Source organism: Temnothorax longispinosus, chromosome 5 (assembly GCF_030848805.1).
Source record: "Temnothorax longispinosus isolate EJ_2023e chromosome 5, Tlon_JGU_v1, whole genome shotgun sequence".
NCBI classification, from domain to species: Eukaryota; Metazoa; Arthropoda; class Insecta; order Hymenoptera; family Formicidae; genus Temnothorax; species Temnothorax longispinosus.
Genome location: NC_092362.1, coordinates 1 through 19,972, shown reverse-complemented (window position 1 = coordinate 19,972; position 19,972 = coordinate 1). Strand labels below are relative to the sequence as shown.

General features: G+C 36.7%; 6 protein-coding genes across 7 annotated transcripts; 4 read left to right on the top strand and 2 right to left on the bottom strand.

Moving 5' to 3' along the window:
- Positions 1-46: 46 nt before the first annotated feature.
- LOC139812584 (phospholipase A1-like) lies at positions 47-2,643 on the bottom strand. Its single transcript, XM_071777502.1, has 7 exons — positions 2,263-2,643; positions 2,053-2,194; positions 1,726-1,853; positions 751-1,061; positions 553-643; positions 405-428; positions 47-306 (listed from the first exon to the last, which is right to left on the bottom strand). Exons 1-7 carry the CDS (start codon positions 2,421-2,423, stop codon positions 150-152), a joined length of 1,014 nt encoding a protein of 337 aa, XP_071633603.1. The 5' UTR covers positions 2,424-2,643; the 3' UTR covers positions 47-149.
- A 7,229-nt stretch (positions 2,644-9,872) lies between these two features.
- Pfdn6 (prefoldin 6) lies at positions 9,873-10,947 on the top strand. Its single transcript, XM_071777629.1, has 3 exons — positions 9,873-10,102; positions 10,320-10,515; positions 10,589-10,947. Exons 1-3 carry the CDS (start codon positions 10,039-10,041, stop codon positions 10,716-10,718), a joined length of 390 nt encoding a protein of 129 aa, XP_071633730.1. The 5' UTR covers positions 9,873-10,038; the 3' UTR covers positions 10,719-10,947.
- A 372-nt stretch (positions 10,948-11,319) lies between these two features.
- On the top strand, positions 11,320-12,706 carry LOC139812647 (COMM domain-containing protein 2-like). The gene is made up of 5 exons (XM_071777628.1): positions 11,320-11,705; positions 11,792-11,869; positions 11,953-12,035; positions 12,105-12,278; positions 12,356-12,706. Exons 1-5 carry the CDS (start codon positions 11,639-11,641, stop codon positions 12,560-12,562), a joined length of 609 nt encoding a protein of 202 aa, XP_071633729.1. The 5' UTR covers positions 11,320-11,638; the 3' UTR covers positions 12,563-12,706.
- Positions 12,707-12,908: 202 nt separating this feature from the next.
- On the top strand, positions 12,909-15,867 carry Lop2 (long wavelength sensitive opsin 2). Its single transcript, XM_071777624.1, has 9 exons — positions 12,909-13,068; positions 13,144-13,347; positions 13,435-13,673; positions 13,773-13,879; positions 13,948-14,054; positions 14,156-14,303; positions 14,375-14,485; positions 14,548-14,717; positions 14,803-15,867. Exons 2-9 carry the CDS (start codon positions 13,154-13,156, stop codon positions 14,918-14,920), a joined length of 1,194 nt encoding a protein of 397 aa, XP_071633725.1. The 5' UTR covers positions 12,909-13,068; positions 13,144-13,153; the 3' UTR covers positions 14,921-15,867.
- Positions 15,451-17,889, bottom strand: Lop1 (long wavelength sensitive opsin 1). 2 transcript variants are annotated; one of them, XM_071777625.1, is made up of 6 exons: positions 17,730-17,889; positions 17,162-17,500; positions 16,829-17,076; positions 16,494-16,752; positions 16,242-16,408; positions 15,451-16,124 (listed from the first exon to the last, which is right to left on the bottom strand). In XM_071777625.1, exons 2-6 carry the CDS (start codon positions 17,489-17,491, stop codon positions 15,995-15,997), a joined length of 1,134 nt encoding a protein of 377 aa, XP_071633726.1. In that variant the 5' UTR covers positions 17,492-17,500; positions 17,730-17,889; the 3' UTR covers positions 15,451-15,994. The 2 variants fall into 2 exon arrangements, with proteins under 2 accessions (XP_071633726.1, XP_071633727.1); XM_071777626.1 differs by having other exon boundaries at positions 17,162-17,513; positions 17,730-17,875.
- A 582-nt stretch (positions 17,890-18,471) lies between these two features.
- Positions 18,472-19,726, top strand: Sld5 (DNA replication complex GINS protein SLD5). Its single transcript, XM_071777627.1, has 2 exons — positions 18,472-18,732; positions 18,803-19,726. The coding sequence occupies exon 2, from the start codon at positions 18,805-18,807 to the stop codon at positions 19,453-19,455; it is 651 nt and encodes a 216-aa protein (XP_071633728.1). The 5' UTR covers positions 18,472-18,732; positions 18,803-18,804; the 3' UTR covers positions 19,456-19,726.
- The last annotated feature ends 246 nt before the right edge of the window (positions 19,727-19,972 follow it).

Sequence of the window (19,972 nt, the reverse complement as noted above, 5' to 3'; positions counted from 1 at the left end):
CTTTCATCAGTAATGGCTCAAGGATTTTGAGAAAGAAAGATTTACATGCTGGTCAAACGATTTAATTTAATTGCTTATTTACAATTGTCCATTGTAAAATTTTATTTATATCAGAATGAGATTGACATTTCAAATTAAATATACTGCTGTTATTGGTGCTTGCAGTTGAAAGTTTTCTGTGTACAGAAGGAATCCTTTTCAACGAATACGTAGAATTGTCCCTTTATGGGACAACTGGCGTCCAATATATTATTGTGGTTTATGGCAATACAATCCGTTGTGTTAGAACTAGGATAAGGAGGTGAACTGAAAAAAAATCAAGTCGTATAATGAATAGTACAACAATCACAAAATAACAGAAAGAATCTGTACATAAATAATCCCAAGTAACATCGTATTTATACCTTTGGAATGGTAATAGCTTTTTCCTGAAAATGAAAGACAAAGGAATTAAAGAATTATTATAAATATGTGTAATAATTTGAGACTTTTCAGGAAAAACTCATGAAGGTTGAATTGAGCTAAGCTGAAGCATATGCAGAAGGAACTTACTTCATAGGAACACCAGGGAATGTGCAATTATCTTTCAACGAATTGGTTAAATAACTGATAGATTGGCTGTGTGAGCAACTGACGTCCACGCCTGAAACGCGAATTTGTTTAATTTACAAATTATTGTTTCTTTCCTGTCATTCTAGCAACATTCAACGTCTCTCCGTACGCAATAATTAGATGCAATTGATTTCTCACCACATCCTGGTTGTATATTTCCATTATTGAACTGTAAGTCCAGGTGACCTATAGGTTTTGATATCCCGAGAGTCGACGTGTGAAGAATTGTTACACACTTGGCATCCGACTCACACAACCTATCCTCACATTTGTTCCTACCGAACAATGGCTTTGCGGGATCGGCGGCAATGATGTGCTTTATCTTGCCCAGGCCCTTTATGTCTACCTCTTTTCCGGCAAAGCCGCTTATGTGCGCGCCAAGACTGTGGCCGATGAGTATGATGTTTTCTAACGGAACACCACAGTCCTTGACCAAGCACTCTATATAGCTGCAAGAGAAAATTCGGTAAATATTGAATATAACTCCCCTCTCTCCGATTGCTTTAAAATTTGCAAATTTTGTATATTTTGGGTGGTAAAAGAAATTCTGAGAAGGAAAACTGTCGCTTTATTTTAATTATAATTAATCCTTAAAATATTACGGTAAGTAAGGAAATGACAACTGAAACGATAATTTATATATATATATATATATATATATATATATATATATATATATTTCGCTTCTTACTTAGTTCAATTAGATCATATTATGTTATCTACAACTTTATTTAATTATATATTTAAAAAAAATAATCTTTGTTAAAGCAGAGAATAGTAGAAAACATAAATACAGAGTATTATCTGCTTTATTTAATTATAAACAGAACGGAGCATAAGCGACGATTTTCCTTCTCAGAATCTTTTTTACGACCCAAAATACATAAAATTTGAAATTTTTAAAGGAATCGGGGGGAGGCCGTTATATTCAATATTTACCGAAAATTCAATCGAATATATGAATCCGTGGACATCACATTTTCAATACGCGTAAAATCTAATTTTTCGAATACTACATTTATTTAACATTATATATTAGCTATATTATGTATGTCAATCATAAATATTGTTTTATTTAATATTTCATATCAATCTTTTTTTTAGTAATCATACCTTGCTATGAGTTGACCCATCTCACGAGTGTTCTTTACTGCCGCGGGATATCCCGCGAACTTGATAATAGGTATCCCATCAGTACAGGCTCCTTGAGACCAATCCATCGCAAATACCGTGTAGCCTTTCTGTAAAAATAGTAAATTATTTTATTAAATTTTTGACAACGTCAAGAATTCATCAATTTTATCAGGAAGCTACTTTTATCAATTCTTGTCTACTCTTCACTACGTTTTACGATACTTTTCTATTGAAATGAGAATTTTGTCTTTTTTAGGGACGTTATATTTTTCATTCCAAGTACTCATGCGAATATATAGTATCTACCTGTTCCAATTGTGAGGACAGCTCTCGGAAACTAGTCGTGTTTCCAGAACTGAGAAAGCCATGGGTTACAAAGGCGACCTGTTGCGATGAGTCGATATTATCGCAGATCTCCTTTGTGCTAATATTTTTGCCTTCGAATTTACTGAAAGAATGATAGATATAATCGGCGCCAACGAACGAGTTGACAATGGACATTCGCGCCTTTTTTACCTGTTGTACAGAAACACCGATACCGATTTAACGCCGAGAATACAGGAATCTGGGTTTAAAACGTTGCCTATACCCTCCACGATCATTCCCGGTTTAGGCTCGGCACGTAAATACGCGCATTGTACAAGAAAAATTGCAAGTATCGTAAAAACCGCCCTCATCGTGCGCAAAATAGGATATTATAGCGAATCGACGAAGGGAAGCTGATAGACGCAGGATGAGGGATCTCGCAATTATTAGCAAACTTTTATACGTATACACGTACGTTTTACACCTTTATACGCAAATAAGTACTGACATTTGCAACATTGCTGGCGGCTGTGCAAACTGTTCAGCGAGCGCGGAAAATTTGCGGAAGTATATTTTACGGTATCAATATTGTTGCGGCGAACGATCAACAATGTAAACTGCCACCGCGTATATCTTCCTTTTGCAGCTCACTTTTATTTCCGACATTATGCGGCAATAAAAGTGACAAAGTGTCGCACGAAACATTTATTTCGACTTGATCTACCCTTGATGTTATTATTTAACGACATATTAACGGCGCGATATACGTCATGCGCATCTTCGCACCGCACGTCGATCGAATTAAATTGAAGTTTTATCGAACAGGACAATTTTTATTGGCAAACGCTTCGACGATCGTACTTCAACGAAATACACGAATGCCCTGATAAATGCTGAAATCGAGAACGACAAAACCTTGCAAAATTTCACGCAAAGCGCATCGCGAGACGGTGTCTCCATTTTGCATTTCGCATTCATGTAAGTTCGCGAGGATGAATGGGGAAATTTACACATTTCAAATTCACGGAATAATCACCGCTGAAATGTTAGCAAGTGCATAAGAGGGGTTTGCTTTTAGAGGGGTATGATATATTGCGAGGGATCCCCAGTAGGCCAGTCATATTAGACTATTTAGGGGGGTAACCTTCCAATCACTCTTTCAGGTTGCAACCACCATGAATCGCTTTGATTTAGGTGCTGTAAGTGGGAGTAATTTTGCTTCGCATAATTAATGCGCATTAAAAGTTATTAACAATATATCAACAAAAAACGCAATTTTTTTTATTTTTTCTCAAATATCTCGAAAACTAAGCAAGATAGGGTAACTAACTATACGTACTTTTTTGTAGAGCGTAAAATTATCTACAATAATGATCTGAACAACATTTATCGTCAAGTCAGTCGTTTAGCTTGCACGCGCCGTCAAAGTCCGAGACTCTTATCTCGAAAACCCTCGATTTCATCGTTTTTTTGATGTTGCGTCGGTGATTTTTTTTCAGTCATTTAAAATGGAATTAAAAATTCCCAAAAAATCACACATCATCTGAGAACTACAAAAGAATACTTTTCAGGGTGTAACCGATTTTTTAGACCTTTTTCTTTAGTTTTGTAGCTATGTAAGCAAAAAATTTTGATTTTTTGGACTACTCTTAGTTTTTCGCTGTTTTCAGGCCCTTAGAATTTATTTGAGACGAATTTTATCGTATGCATCTTGTTGTGGACAAAATTTGCAACAAAAAAGGACCCTTGTATTTTTTTCGTACAACAAACGCTGATTTTTTTATTGACGCGCAAAGTTATCCAATATTGCGTACAGGTCGGATAACGCTTGTTTTACACTAAAATAATTATTTTTTATTAAAATTTACATAATTTTTTCGCATTATTATTAAACCATATTGCAAAGCCGTTTTTCAACACATTCTCTCATGTTTACTTATTTATTAACAACTTGTTTATTTAAAAATTATTATAAACAATTAGAAAAACATGTTATATTCGTTTGTACTCGTCGTCTTATTTTCAACTCAAAAAATGTTTTTAAAAATTTATTCATGGTTTTTATACATTTATCAAACAACAGTGCATCTTTTGAACTATCTCTGAGCCAATGGTGCGTTTTTTTTGTGTTTTCCCAGTAGGCTAATCCAACAAGCATGACATATGTCCTTTTTATGGATAATTAATTTGAATTCCTTGGGATACTAATTATTCCACACGCAGCTTGATGAATATTAAACTTTGCCTCAAGAATCGTCAAAAGGCTACTGGGGGCAACCACAAAAAAAAAAACGCCTCATTGACTTTACCTCAGAGTTGTGTGGAAAATAGTCAAAAAGGCTGTGGGTGGGGGGGGGTCTGTCTGTTTGGAATTGAAAATGTTATAAATAATATAAATAAATTTTTTAAAAACATTTTTCGAGTTGATATGAAACGAGTAAAACGATTATAACATGTTTTTCTAATTGTTTAATAATATCTTAATAAACAATTTAGTTAATAAATAAGTAAACATGAGAGAATGTGTTGAAAAACGGCTTTGCATAATGGTTCAATAATAATGCGAAAAATTACGTAAATTTTAATAAAAAATAATTATTTTAGTGTAAAACAAGCGTTATCCGACCTATGCGCAATATTAGATAACTTTGCGCGTCAATAAAAATCAGCGTTCATCGTACGAAGAATACAAGGGTCCTTTTTTGTTGCAAATTTCGTCCACAACAAGATGCATACGATAAAATTCGTCTCAAATAAATTCTAAGGTCTTGAAAACAGCGAAAAACTAAGAGTAGTCCAAAAAAATCAAAATTTTTTGCTTACATAGCTACAAACTAAAGAAAAGGTTCTAAAAAATCGGTTACACCCTGAAAAGTATTCTTTGTAGTTCTCAGATGATGTGTGATTTTTTGGGAATTTTTAATTCCATTTTAAATGACTGAAAAAAATCACCGACGCAACATCAAAAAACGATGAAATCGAGGGTTTTCGAGATCCGAGTCTCGGACTTTGACGGCGCGTGCAAGCTAAACGACTGACTTGACGATAAATGTTGTTCAGATCATTATTGTAGATAATTTTACGCTCTACAAAAAAGGTACGTATAATTAGTTACCCTATCTTGCTTAGTTTTTGAGATATTTGAGAAAAAATAAAAAAAAAATCGCGTTTTTTTTGTTGATAATATTGTTAATAACTTTTTAATGCGCATTAATTATGCTAAGCAAAATTAATCCCACTACAGCACCTTAAATCAAAAGCGATTCATGGTGGTGCAACCTGAAAAGAGTATTGGAAGGTTCGATGTCTAATATGACTGGCCTACAGATAAATAAAACGCCTGTCATATTTACGAAATATGTGCGTCAACTCGTGACGAGACTTTACGCAAATAACATGCGTAAAGTTGCGTCTGCTAATGCTCAACAACAATATCTTATTATCTTAAAAAAAGGAGCTTGTCGAACATAAGGAATGAATTAAAGATTTACGGAGAATTTTAGATGTCAATAATATATATAGACAATGCCAGAGCCCGCGAAAAACGATTGTATTAAAACCGTATTAAAAGCTTATATGAATTTATTAAGAATCTTATTAGAATCGAATATGCAAATCAATTATAATTTAAATATGTCATATTTAAATCAAATTAAAGTACCCCATCTTATTTAATCTATATATGGATTAAACTGGACCTTGCTTTGTTAAAGTATGCAAAATCAGCCGCACAGACCTAAGGAAATGCAGAGTTAATATGGTTTTAATTTGCCAAATGTGGATTAAATAAGGTAATAAATTCAAAATTAATTTGTTAAATATAATCATATAAGTCAAATATAATCATATAAAAGTCAAATATAATCATATAAGTCAAATTTGTCATATAAGTCAAATTTGTCATATATAAATGTTATTTGATCTTATTAGAATTTTATATAATTTTGTTTTAAATTTAAATTTATACCAATTTATAAATTCAAACAAGATTATATAAAATTTTATTTTTTAAGCGTGCTACTTTATTATAAGAGTGGACTTCACGATATAACTGATACAAAAATTGTGTCGTTCCGAGACAGTGTCGTGTCTTCTTGATACCGTTATCTTATAACACTCTTTGTCAAATTTTAATTACGAGAAACAGATCACATCGAATGCCATCTATCGGATACTTTGAGATGCAATATTCTGATCTGATCATATATAATCATTATATGACTATATTATTTTTTTTAATTTGAATCAAATATTTTACATGTTAAGTTCGACAAATAAAGAAACAAATTTTACCGCAAATATTATTTAAACATTATTTAAACAAAAATACGTTTTAATAAGAATCAAATTAAAACCATAGACCTAGGATAAGATAGACGGAGCGTAAGCCTGCGGGGTAGGTGATAGCGCGGGAGGGGAAATAGACCCAAATTTCGGCAAAGTTCGGTTAGACTCGGAAACATTCGAACGCTCGACCGACTCGACAGCACACGGATGTGCCTTCGCGCTTTGGTGTGCGTTGGCAGCATGTGGAGGGGATGCGCTGGCATGCGCTGTTTGTTCGATTACACATTTGACAGTGTCAAATTGACACATTTCTCCGGACGGTGGATACTATAACCTAGGCTTTGTTCGGGGAGCGCGCTATCAGCGCTATTTGGTTATTCTATCCTTGTTGTACATCTGATGAGCGATAAAGATAGAACGATGCAATAGCGTTAATAGCGCGCTCCCCGAACGCAGCCCTAGAATACAGAAGCGTATCATGGAAATGAAGTGCTTAATTGGTATTTAGTGTACAGATTTCGTCGCTCGTCGGTCGCGGCGTCGTCGAGTTGCGGAGGATGCGCGGCGCGCGGTGAGAATCCGCGAGGGAATATCGCCGGACGGGGATCTCCGAGATGTTTACATTCTTCCGCAAGCGTTGCTCCTACGGCGAGATTGACCGCCATATAGGGAATCACCTGCCCATCTTCCGCGTGCCTTTTTTCCCTCGAGCAATAGGTTCGAGGGATTCGAGTGGCTTAACGTTGCGCTGAACGACGAGGGAGGTGCTCTGGACCATCTGGAAAGGTACCGAAGGAAAGAAAGTTTGCTGCTGCTGCTGTTGCTGTTGCTGGCACCGTTGGTGTCGAGACATCGCGCGAGCGTGCCCTCCGGAAGAATCTCGGGTACCCCCGGGAGCTCCTCGAGCGACTAGAAAATCCTGAGATGCCTCGCGAACGCCCACGGGAATATCCTGCGAGTACTTAATTTGAATGCGGGCTCGAAATCGCGACTTTATTTCTACGGAGGAAAGCGCGCCTGAGGCGTCGAAGATGTGACGCGCATCGCATTTTTGTAATTACGGTAAATACTTATGCAGAATTTGCATATTTATTTTTATTTGCAGAATTTGACGTTTGCGATCGTCATATGCGACTTCAATTCACGCGCGCGTAACGTGGTCCGAACGTCCCCGAGTCTAACCGAACTTTGCCGAGACTCCGTAAAATCGGGGTGCTTTTTTAACGTGAGTCCCCTCGCCTCTCACTACGTTTCCGTAAAATCAGGGTGCTTTTTGAATGTAAGACCCCTCGCTTCTCATTACACCCTACACCTACGATTTATTTAATCTTCTTCACTATCACTGTCTATTACTGGAATGTTATTTGTTTTCTTAAACAGATCGCTCAGTATTTCTGCTGGTTTCAAAATTTTCGCTAAATATCTTGCATGAGATAGATAATATAATTGCAGCAATATGACAGCAGCATCCAATTGTTCGTAGCCCATTAGCGATCTGTTTAAGAAAACAAATAACATTCCAGTAATAGACAGTGATAGTGAAGAAGATTAAATAAATCGTAGGTGTAGGCTGTAATGAGAGACGAGGGATCTTACATTCAAAAAGCACCCCGATTTTACGGAAACGTAGTGAGAGGCAAAGGGACTCACGTTAAAAAAGCACCCTGATTTTACGGAAACGTAGTGAAAGGCGAGGGGACTCACGTTAAAAAAGCACCCCGATTTTACGGAAACGTAGTGAGAGGCGAAGGGACTCACGTTAAAAAAGCACCCTGATTTTACGGAAACGTAGTGAAAGGCGAGGGGACTCACGTTAAAAAAGCACCCCAATAAGGAGTTTAAAACCGTACTGCAACCTCCACGTGGTAAACTCTGGAAACTATAAAAATTAAAAAGTATACATATTATAGGCTAATTGCAGACGTACATATGTGCTAGTAAAGTTACATCGAACACCCGCAACGCGGAATGGCACTGCACTGTGCGCCGGAGTGACGCGACGCTTACGATTTTCGTATTTTTAACTATGTTCCACCATTTAAAAAAAAATTGAAAAAAATATATGTTATAGTGGACACTTTAAGAGAAATTTTCGTAAAAATTTCAAAAAGGTACCTCAAAAATATCACCCTAAAAAAAATATATTTAAAAATTCAAATATTTTTTTTTGGTCTTTTTTTTGGCAAACATTTTGGACATTTTTTTTGTTAATTAGTTTTATTAGTCTACATAACATATATTTTTTTCATCAAGATCGGTCAAGTGGTTTTCGAGAAAAATATATTTCTTTATTATACTTTCTCCCTGCATAACTTCTAAAAAAATAAATTTTTTAAAATAATATTTGGTGGAAAGTTTTATCATATTGGTACTAACTTGTGACATTAATGTCAGCTCTGTATGATCAAGGGCCGATTTCACATGCTTACTCCGCTAGGCCCTTTGGGTTAAAGCCGCAATTGAATCGAGTAAAAGTCGCATACAGAACACATTAACTTTTTATTAAAGTCTTATATATAAATATTCTGCATCATGTATGGTTCTGGATCATATATAATCCACATAAGTTATCTTATTAAATACAAATTAAAACCATATTTGATTCGAAGTGTTATATGATCCATATAAGTGATCTAATTAAATTTTAATTAAAGCCCTATTTTATTGTGGATCATATTTAATCTACATAACTGATTTTAATAAGTGCAAATTAAAACTGTATTTAAACAAATATAATTTTAATATAAAATCTGGATTTAATTTGAATTTTACCCAAATTAAATATAATTTAATATGATTTTAGTTAGATTCATATTAGATCGTTTTTCGCGGGAGCCAATTCAATTTTATCAATTACAGATCCTACTTACAATTAAACAATAAAAACATAAAAATTACTCCTTGAAGTGTTATCTATGGACTATTTAAATAATTCTTATAATATTACTTATTAATTATTATTATATGTATTATAATAATAAAATTAACTGAAAGATTATTCAATTAATCGTAGTGGTGGCTGGAATAAAATTAGGATTAGTTCACGCGCGCGAAAATTTAAATTACGCCTGCCCTGAAGTTTGTTCAGGCATAACAATACAACATCTACTATTTAAAATTGAGCGCTGTCATCTGTCTTATTAATCATCAATTTATGATTGATTTCACACTTCATAAATATTTAAATATCCTAATAATTTTAATAATAAATACAACACACGGAAAGATTATTCAACTAATTAATTAAAAGTCAGGATTAATTCACGCGCGCAAAAATTTAAATCTCGCACTATATACGCCGTGAAAATGCTCCGACATAACAATATAACAATTATAATAATTACTAGATACTTAAAGTATATTTATCTCTAAGACATATTTTAAAATTAAACGCGGCCGCTTATCATTCAATTTATTAATTACCTCTACTAGAATGGACCTACCTTCGTCGGTTGATTTCGGACACCACAGATTGAAGGAAAGCTATCGAGATGTATCGAATCGAATCGAATTGCGCGGGGCGATACGATCGAGGGACCAAATTTGGTTATGTCGGCGTCGTCGGCGAACTGCGAAGTCCTTGTTGAGATTGCATCTCCGCACGAATTTTCGGTGTTGTCATTGAACGGTTTGACGGTGCAAAATTAAATCGTTCAACCGCTGCTCGTTTCTCGACGCAGTTTAAAATATCGGATAATCATGGTGGAAGAAATTCAAAAGAAGTTACAGAATGAGGCCGATACGCTAAGGCAAATCCAAAAAGGTTAGAAAAAATCTTCACGAGTATTTTTCTGGAAAGCAATGTAAACCACTTCTCTCTCTCTCTCTCTCTCTCTCTCTCTCTCTCTCTCTCTCTCTCTCTCTCTCTCTCTCTCTCTCTCTCTCTCTCTCTCTCTCTCTCTCTCTCTCTCTCTCTCTCTCTCTCTCTCTCTCTTTCATTATTTAGCTTATTATTTTTAATATGTCTGTTACATTTGCAGAATACAACAAGGCGCTGAGCCAAAGGCAGCAACTGGATGGTCAGCTGAACGAGAATATCATGGTGAAGAAAGAGCTGGACATTCTGAAGGAGGATAACGACGTGTTCAAGCTGATAGGACCCGTGCTCGTGAAGCAAGAGTTGTGCGAGGCCAAGCAGAACGTCGACAAACGCATGGATTACATCAAGGCTGAGCTGTAGGTTTTGCCGATTGGAAATCATACCCATTGAGTCTGCTTTTGGATTTACGTGTGACGAAACGAATTTCAGGAAACGCGTGGATGACCTGATGTCTACCCTGGACAAGAAGCTGGACTCTCAGAGGGACGTGATAGATAAATTACAGCAAGCGTTTCAACAGGCTCAAATTAAAACGTCGATAAACCAACCGAAATCGTAATATTGTACAGACCGCGACTTTGTGGAACTATCAGTTGTTTAATTAATAATTCTAATTAATAACGATAAGCACTTAAGTGACATTGTTACGTATAGTTTCATCATTTGGTACACGAATATGGCGTTTGTTTCATTTATACCATAGACGATTATACAAATCTTGGCTATGTGTCACGACGATCGTCCAAGTGCAATTTATGTAAATTAAAAGCTGTATAAACTTTCCAGAATATTCCCCCTTTCGGAATTGGTCCTTACATCAATTAAAAAGCCGATTGATTACTTTCTAGCGATTAAGTTTACAAGTCTTTTACACCAGAGATTAATCGCGTTATCTTTTACGATGGAGCTTTTAAAACTGATTAATTGTGACCAGCTGCGACTAGATTTAAAACAATCTTAAATATAAAATTAAATTACGAATATCGCCCTAATTCTAAGAAATAGAAAAACATAAAAAGTAAGTTAAACAGAGATTAAGTTAATCTGCATTGGTGGAAATGGACATTAGAACTAGAAAAAGATAAATTACATTCAAAATCTGCATTTAAAATGGACGTAAGAGTGATCATTGTTTTGAATGTATGTATGTAGATGTATGTACATACATACATACGCGTGAACATTGAAATGGCCCGCCGCACGTGAATGGCGTCTAGGGTCAACAACTGTTCGTTTTAGCTGTACTTGCACGGTTCATCTTTTGTTCTTTTTCTTTTCACGTTGGAGAGAAAAAGAGAAAAGATGAACTGTGCGAGAAGTTCAGCTAAAACGAACAGGCCTACTGTCAACAGTCAACATGGCGACGACGTAGTGCCGCCCGTCTTGAAAGTAATTCCAGCATCGTCGGATAGCTATTAATTTTCACACGATATTCGTTTTGCTTTGAGTAAGAATTTTAACTGGCGAGCGAGAACGAAAATGCTGTTGACGTTGAAGCCGGATCATAAGAAACACGTATTGTTTCTAGCCGAACAATCATCGCCAGGTACATACGAGCGAGTCGTCTGTCGACGAATGAATTTTATGTTTTGCAGAGAAACGTCAAGTATAAAACGCGTTTTCTCCTCGTAGTTTTGCAGGATTTCTGCAAACTGGCTCTGGATTATTTGCAGAAGGGCCCGAACGTTAAGGTGTACAACGCTGCCGCTCGTAAGTAGCTAATTTTGCAGAAACTAACATAATGACAGTTACGACGATTGTTTACGGTACAAGCTGCTTCGTGCTCGTTTCAGAGAAGTTGAATGTCGAGTTGGACGTTATTAAAAAGTCAGTAGAGGGCCTGGTCAATCTCCTGTTGGAGAGCTGCAAGCACAAGGTAACCTATTGAGACCTATTGACCGGTCTGTGTAACAAGAGCGTTGTTTGATGTACTCGAGTTTTGCAGCTGAGCGCGGAGGATTTCCGGGATTCCGTGGTCGCTTTAGGCTTCACCGAGGACAAGGAGGCAATACTGAGTAAATTGTATAACGTTAAGAAGAACGAAGTCTCGGACGCACTCGAAGAGATTGGATTTAAACTACCCAGATACCACGACATGGAATGGAGATTTGAAGTACAGGTAGCAGAGTCTCCGTATCTCTCGTTTTGCCCCTCCGTTTCAATTTATAATTGAATTATATCATTTCTGCGTCACAGACTGCGTCAAGATCCCTGTTGAAACAAGTTGCGCCACTCGTCACTCTAGATTTGTCACTGAAGAATCCTGATAATCCAGAGGAAATTGAACACGTTCTGCTGCAAACCGATCCGACTAATTTGCTTCATATGACTCAACAACTAGAGGAGGCTCTGCAAGAGAGTCGTAGCCAACATATTCGCAGAATTTCAAGAGCAGTAAAATGAGGCTTTTTGTAATTTGCATAATCATACTTGGGGCAATTTATTAATGTAATGTGTAATATATAAATATATAAAAATAGATATAAAAGTATAATGTCTAGAAATAAATAAAAAGATTTTTATTTGTAGAAACTACATAAGTTTAGCTTCGTTGTCTAAATCACATTTAAATTCTGCACCTGTAAAGTTTCACTCTAGTCAGATTATCTCAAATAATAAGCGACAGTAATCACACATGCGTGACACACGCATTAAATACGTATATATTCTACTAAGACAGTTGGATACATATTTGCATATGTAATTGGATAATTTTATTGGATCTGTGTGTCAAGTATATAAGAGAAAACTTCTCTCTTCTCACACTTGTGCTGTGAATACGACACAGTTACCATTATAGTTACTATTCTTTATCAAATTGATGTTTTACAAACTGGACCTTGAATTCGTTGCCTCGAGATCTAGATCCAACAGGAACGGTTGTACCTTGAACATTCCAGTGTCAAGAAGTATGTACATCTGTGACTTTTATGCATCGTACTTTTAAGTGGTTGCTAACTTCCCTACCAATTCCCTATCAATAGTTTGCAGAAAATGGAATCCCTTGTTGCAATAAGTGCCGAAAATCTGACCTCGACCATTTTATCTGGAACCTCTACTACGGCGTTTACTGATATACTAACAACGACGAACGGACCCCGGGCTATGCGGCAACTCATGGGTTTCAACAATATAACTTTAGTGGATAAAGTGCCTCCGGATATGGTGCACTTAATCGATTCACATTGGTCACTTTTGATTTCTTTACACCGATTAATATATTCCTATATCATTTGCTTTTGCAAAGTCAATCTCACTGAGCTCTGAAATTACAGGTATCAATATCCACCCATAGATCCCATGTGGCACAAAATTTTAGGCCTTGTAATGATTGTATTAGGATTTATGGGATGCACCGGTAATGGTGTTGTAGTATATATATTCTTGATGACACCCTCCCTAAGAACGCCGAGCAATCTTCTAGTGGTAAATTTGGCCTTTTCGGACTTTATCATGATGACCATCATGTCGCCTCTTATGGTACTCAACTGCTACTACGAGACCTGGGTATTAGGTAATGCAAATTTCGTCCTCTTTCATCATATTAATATTGTTTTTATAAAGTGTATAAAGTACATGTAGCAAATAACGTGTAAATTACTTTTACATTAAGGACCATTGATGTGTGACATATATGCCATGGTTGGCTCTTTATGTGGATGCGCCTCAATATGGACTATGACTGCTATTGCCTTCGACCGATACAATGTTATAGTGAAGGTATGTAATATGCTTCTATGTTAATACAGCAAGTGGGAACAGTAACCAACATGAATAAATCTCTTCAGGGTATGGCGGGAAAACCACTCACCATCAAGAAAGCGCTACTCGAAATTTTAATAATCTGGCTCTTTGCTTCAGTATGGACGATTTTACCTATGGTAGGATGGAACAGGTATAACATCAAAATAACTAAAAAATTATATTTATAAAAAAAAGATTTGTTATACTTTGTAATGCATAGTATTGTAATATGTTTTATAATGTGATGATTAGATATGTGCCAGGAGGCAATATGACCTTTTGTGGTACAGATTTCCTCGCCAAGGATTGGAGTTCTAAATCATACATCTTAGTGTATTCGATATTTGTATATTATACGCCACTTCTTACTATAATTTATAGCTATTACTTTATCGTTTCGGTAAGTACATTTGTACATTACAGCATTAAAAAAGATTTGGTGTTTGTAAATGGTGTTTTATAATCTAACAGACAGTAGCTGCTCATGAAAAAGCAATGAGGGAACAAGCGAAGAAAATGAATGTTCAATCTTTGCGATCTGGAGATAACCAAAACATAAGTGCAGAAGCAAAACTGGCAAAAGTATGGAAAGAGAGATATATCAAAATTATTATGAATATATTAAGTGTCTTGATTGATTACAGGTAGCTCTAATGACCATTTCCTTGTGGTTCATGGCATGGACACCATATCTGGTTATTAATTATACCGGTATTTTTGGTCTTGGTGGTGCTCTTAGTCCTCTTTCCACCATTTGGCCATCCCTCTTTGCAAAGGCAAACGCTATATATAATCCAATTGTTTATGGAATTAGGTAAATAAAATTTTTAAATACCTGATATATGTAATCATTAACGTTCTTGTATTGCATTAATGTTCTTGTATTTTATTTTGCGTAGCCATCCAAAATATAGAGCAGCATTAAAGGAAAAGTTACCGTTCTTTGTATGTGGCTCGACTGAGGATCCACCCGCGGCTGCGAAAACTGCAGAAACATTATCTACGACCACAACGTAATTTCGGGCAATGTAATAATTTCTAAATATTGTGATATAATATAATTAGAGTGTAGTTTTTGAGGAAATTGACGAATCAATAATACTGGATATATTATGTGATAAATATGTAACTCATGTGAAAATTTGTAACTTGTAAAGCTTTAATAACTACTACGGATAACCGATTATGTAAGAAGCTACATATATACATATATATATATATATATATATATATATATATATATATATATATACACAGAATTTTAGTGGAATAACTCTATGCTGTACGTGGTAAATTCTTATTTGGGTTTAAGTCTTCTCTTTTGTTCCTTACTTTTACTTCAAGTGTTAAATATTGCAGGGATGAATGATAGAAGGCACTTAGTATAGCCGATTGTAGTAGGCAGAAGAATGTTATTCAATAAATCATTTGCATGTAGCTAGAAGATCTCCTATCCTAGGATCTTAAAATGTATAAAGATTATAATGTACGATATTAGATGCATGTACATACATATATGTTTAAAATTTTTATGATTCGATTAGAAATTTTGTTATGTTTGCATGCAGAATTTATTTAATTCTATAAAATTAATTACAGATATCATCGTCTTATCTCATGACGATGTAATAGGTTTAACAATATATTATATGTTTGCTAATTCCAAAATGACCATGTATTCCAAGAGATGATAAAATTTACAAACTGCGCTATGAGTCATTTGAGAAATTCGGCTCGTGGTGCAACCGAACTATAAAATGTATCATAGACTAACAGCTATAATGAAACTGTTTAGCCCTCGATCTTTTGTTGTTAATTTTTCGCATATCGAGCTTAACTTTGGCTTAGGTCTCGCTTTGACCACAATTAATCGTACAACATTTCTCTTACGGATATAAAATCGATTAAATACATTATTCTGGATGGTAACGTATCTCTTGCACGCGTTATTTAATGCAGCTATTTACAAAATTCATGCTTGACGATGATGCGATTTTTTTGTGACTGATATAACAATATCTCAACGGCGTTACGTCCATTTAGCAAATCTATTGCATTGTCAAAAAAACCGATGTGTATAGCGTCATTATTTTATGCGGCAGGTTTTTCGTTTTCTGTAACCGTGGTAGTCGTAGACATTGTGTCCGCCCCAGGCGCCGGTTCGGTGGTACACGCCAGAGATGGGAACCTCTGGAAGAGAGCAGCTCGGTACTTAGGATGGCTGGAATCATACAGAGAAAAGATCGTTAGAAGTATGCGAAACAATCTAATTTATAGTATTCTATCTGTAAAAATGATGGTATGATGGATTTCAAAGAATGGAATTGTCGCGACTCACCTGATGCCGTACACAATGGGATTGTATACAGCGTTGGCTTTGGCAAAGAGAGAGCCCCAGATCGTGAAGAGCGGGCTGATCTTGGTCGTCTCGAAGATGCCCGCGTAATTGATGACTAGGTACGGAGTCCATGCCATGAACCACAGGGAAATGGTCATGAGAGCTACCTATAAATTAGTAACGTCGTTATAGCGCGACTACGTAAATGAGAATAGATTGATTCGAAAGAGTCTACAAGGCAAGAATCCTTGCCTTTGCCAGTTTGCATTCGGCGCTGGTGTTCTGGTTCTCGGCTGATCGCAGGGAAGCGACGTTCATCTTCTTCGCTTGCTCGCGCATGTTCTTCTCGTGAGCGGCGACCGCCTGAATGATGAAGAAGTAGCTGTAGATGATGAGGAATAGCGGCATGAAGTAGCAAAACATGCTGTACATCACGATGTACGACCTGGAGAACATGTCCTTGTTCAAGTAATCGGTACCACAGGCAGTCATGTTGCCCTCGGGTACGTAGCTGTAAGAAGAAAATATACATTAATGACAATACTCTTAAAGAATATTTAATATCATTTTAGATTTTTGCATCTCACCGGTTCCATCCGAACATCGGGGCGATTGTCCAAAGTAACGAAAAGACCCAGACGCCGAATATGCGAATGAGGGCACCGTTAATGGACATTGGCTTAGCAGACAAACCTTTGACGATTACATTGTACCTATCGAAAGCGATCATCGTCATCGTCCATATGGAGCCACATCCGAACAGGGAGCCCGCCAACCCGTACAATTCACAGAACAAGGGTCCTAGCACCCAAGTCTCGTAATAGCAGTTGATCACCTGCCCGTATCGTTAATCAAACACATATAGATCCTGTCGCATATCTCGTTCGCGAATGCCTCAGAACGACGTACGCAGTACGCACCATAGCTGGAGACATGGCCAACATCATGAGGAAGTCGGAGATGGCGAGATTGACGACGAGCAGGTTGCTTGGAGTGCGGAGACTCTTGGTGGTGGTGAATATGTATACCACCATGCCGTTACCGATGACTGATATTACGCCGAGGACACCGATGACCAAGCCGAGAAGCGCATGCCACAGAGGGTTCATCGGCGGAAATTGGTACCAGTGAGCGTCGACCAAGTAGAGCATCTCCGGCGGCACCTTGTCGACCACCGTTTGATTACCAAATCCGCCTCCTTGCGCCGCCCATGTGTAGGCTGCATGGCTCGGTCCGGATGCGAGAGACATGATGATGAACTATATGAGAGATCTCTTTATATTAATTAATATATTCTTATGTCATTATACCATTTATAGTCACTTGACTGTCTAGCGTTTAAAAAAAGTTGAAAACGAAACCAAGGGTAACAAGTTATTTGCAAATCTCACGTTAGCAAATTCTCACGTTTTCTTAAAATTGTAGATAATCACGGTCGAAGAAATAGATCTGGACAAATCGGACAAGCACGTAAATCGCGCTGCTCACCTGCGTTCGTACTACTTGGATAAAATTGTCGTGGTGAACAAACTAATCCAAATAATCGTCGGCGTGATTTCTTGTAACGGTCTTTCCGTGAAGACGCTTGCAGGTAGAGTTCCCTGTTCGGTCCACCACCGGTTGCGGCTCGAAGTTCGCCGCGACAATGTGCCGCGCTTAAATATGCATCGCGGTCCTACGTGTTTACTGTTTACGACTACATACAACATCTTTCTAAGTCGCCAAACAGCCTTAAGATGTTCTCTATTAGATTACGCAGGATTTAAGAATACCTTGAGAGTACCTTGAGTGTCGAACACAGAAGCCTTATAAGGATATGCAACAAGAATAGAATGTTAGACCGTGAAAAATTAACCGTTGATACAGATTGACCAAAATCGACGATTCCTGGGTAGTCTTAACAAATTTTCTAATTGTTGAAGAATCAAATTATTTTAATATTTCATTAATTCTAATATAAGAATAATTATTATTATTATAAATCTTTTTTACAATTTCAAGGATAGATTAGATAGAAATATATGTATATAAAAAGAAATTAATATATAAAGTTTTATTACATTTAATAGACTTTTTGTAATTTATAACAAATTTATATTATTTTATAATTTAATTAATTTAATGTATAATTTATACATAATAAATTTATATTTAATTAATTAATATAAAAAAATTATGTATATCATATATATAAATTAATGTAAAATATTCATATTAATTGCCATATAAACATTATGTGATAGTACAACTTTGAACTTGTCGATTCTGAACAAGACGCCGCGCCGCGCGGTTAAATTCAAACGCGATCGATAATAAGATCGATAAGATCGAAATTAACAACTTCGAGACAACCACGTGGGAAATTTGAAGGCGATTCAAAATGGCTCGAGAACGTAGCGGTTGGCCACATGTATCCCACCGTATACAATGGATCGGCGATAGCATCGTGATGATTTGTAACAGATATTCTCGAAGAGGATCGACACGACAGGTACGCCAAAAAGAAATAAAATGCGTTTTTCTCGCGCGTGAATATTTTTAACGGCCACCATAACCGATAGCTATGGAAGAGAGCCTCGGGGACAGCTTGCTGGACGACGGGGACGACGTCGGGGAGCTGACGGCGCAGACAGCGCTCCAGGAGATCGAGAACGCCTGGATGAACGAGAGATTTGCGCCGGAGATCCTGCCACATCAGTCCGACCTGGTGGACTGTATGCTGCAGCAGATCGCGCACATGGAGGAGAACATCAAGAGGTTAGACAAGAGTGATCTGCGAGCGTTGGTCCACCGGATGGAGCTCGATCGGATCAAATACCTGATCAGCAGCTACCTACGAATACGCCTGGAGAAGATCGAACGTTACACGATCCATATCCTGTCGGAGGAGGCAGGTAGGAGCCTGGAAGAGGCCTACCTGACGCCGGGCGAGTTACGTTTCGCCAAGGAGTACCTAGCCAATCTGGAGACGCTCTTCAAGACGGTGGCGTTGCAGCATATGCCACCGAATTTTCAGCGATTCGAGGCGAACAAGTTTACCATTAAGCCCAATCTACAGGCACACGTGTTCCTGCGTGCCAATCAGAAGGTTACAGGGATAGTCCTGCCTGGCTTGCTGAACGAGGAGATAGACTTTGAGGAAGGTTCACAACATATTATTCAGTACAGCGCCATAGCGCACTTAGTTAAGTCTGGCGTGGTGCAGTTGATTTGATATTTTTAAAGGATACTCGCGTAAAAATACAACTATTTGTAAGAGGAAAGGGTTGATATATCTCTTTATGGAACAGTATAATTTTTATTTATATTTCGTGTATAAAATCTCAATCATTACCTTTCATAATTTCTTTCGACATCAAGTATATGTAGTATAAAAATTGGTATTATCGTTTGAGTATCAACAAGCAACATATCACTCTCTTTCTTGTTTCCTGTACTAAAAGTTTAACATTGTATAGTATTATAATAAAAGGTGTAGATCGTAACTAGGAATCGAAGATGATAAATATACTTTCCAACAGGAATATTACTTGCAAAGTATATAAATATTTATAAAAAATAAGTACGAATTACTTGTATGATAAGTACTGAAGTCTAGTAAGTTATCGCTAAAAATATTGCTATAGAAAATAAAACGAACAAAAATTAAGTAGAAAAAAGATAAGTGTTCTCTTGTCAACACAAAGACGTTACAGCATATTTTCAGACAAGATCACGTCAGTCCACGCTGT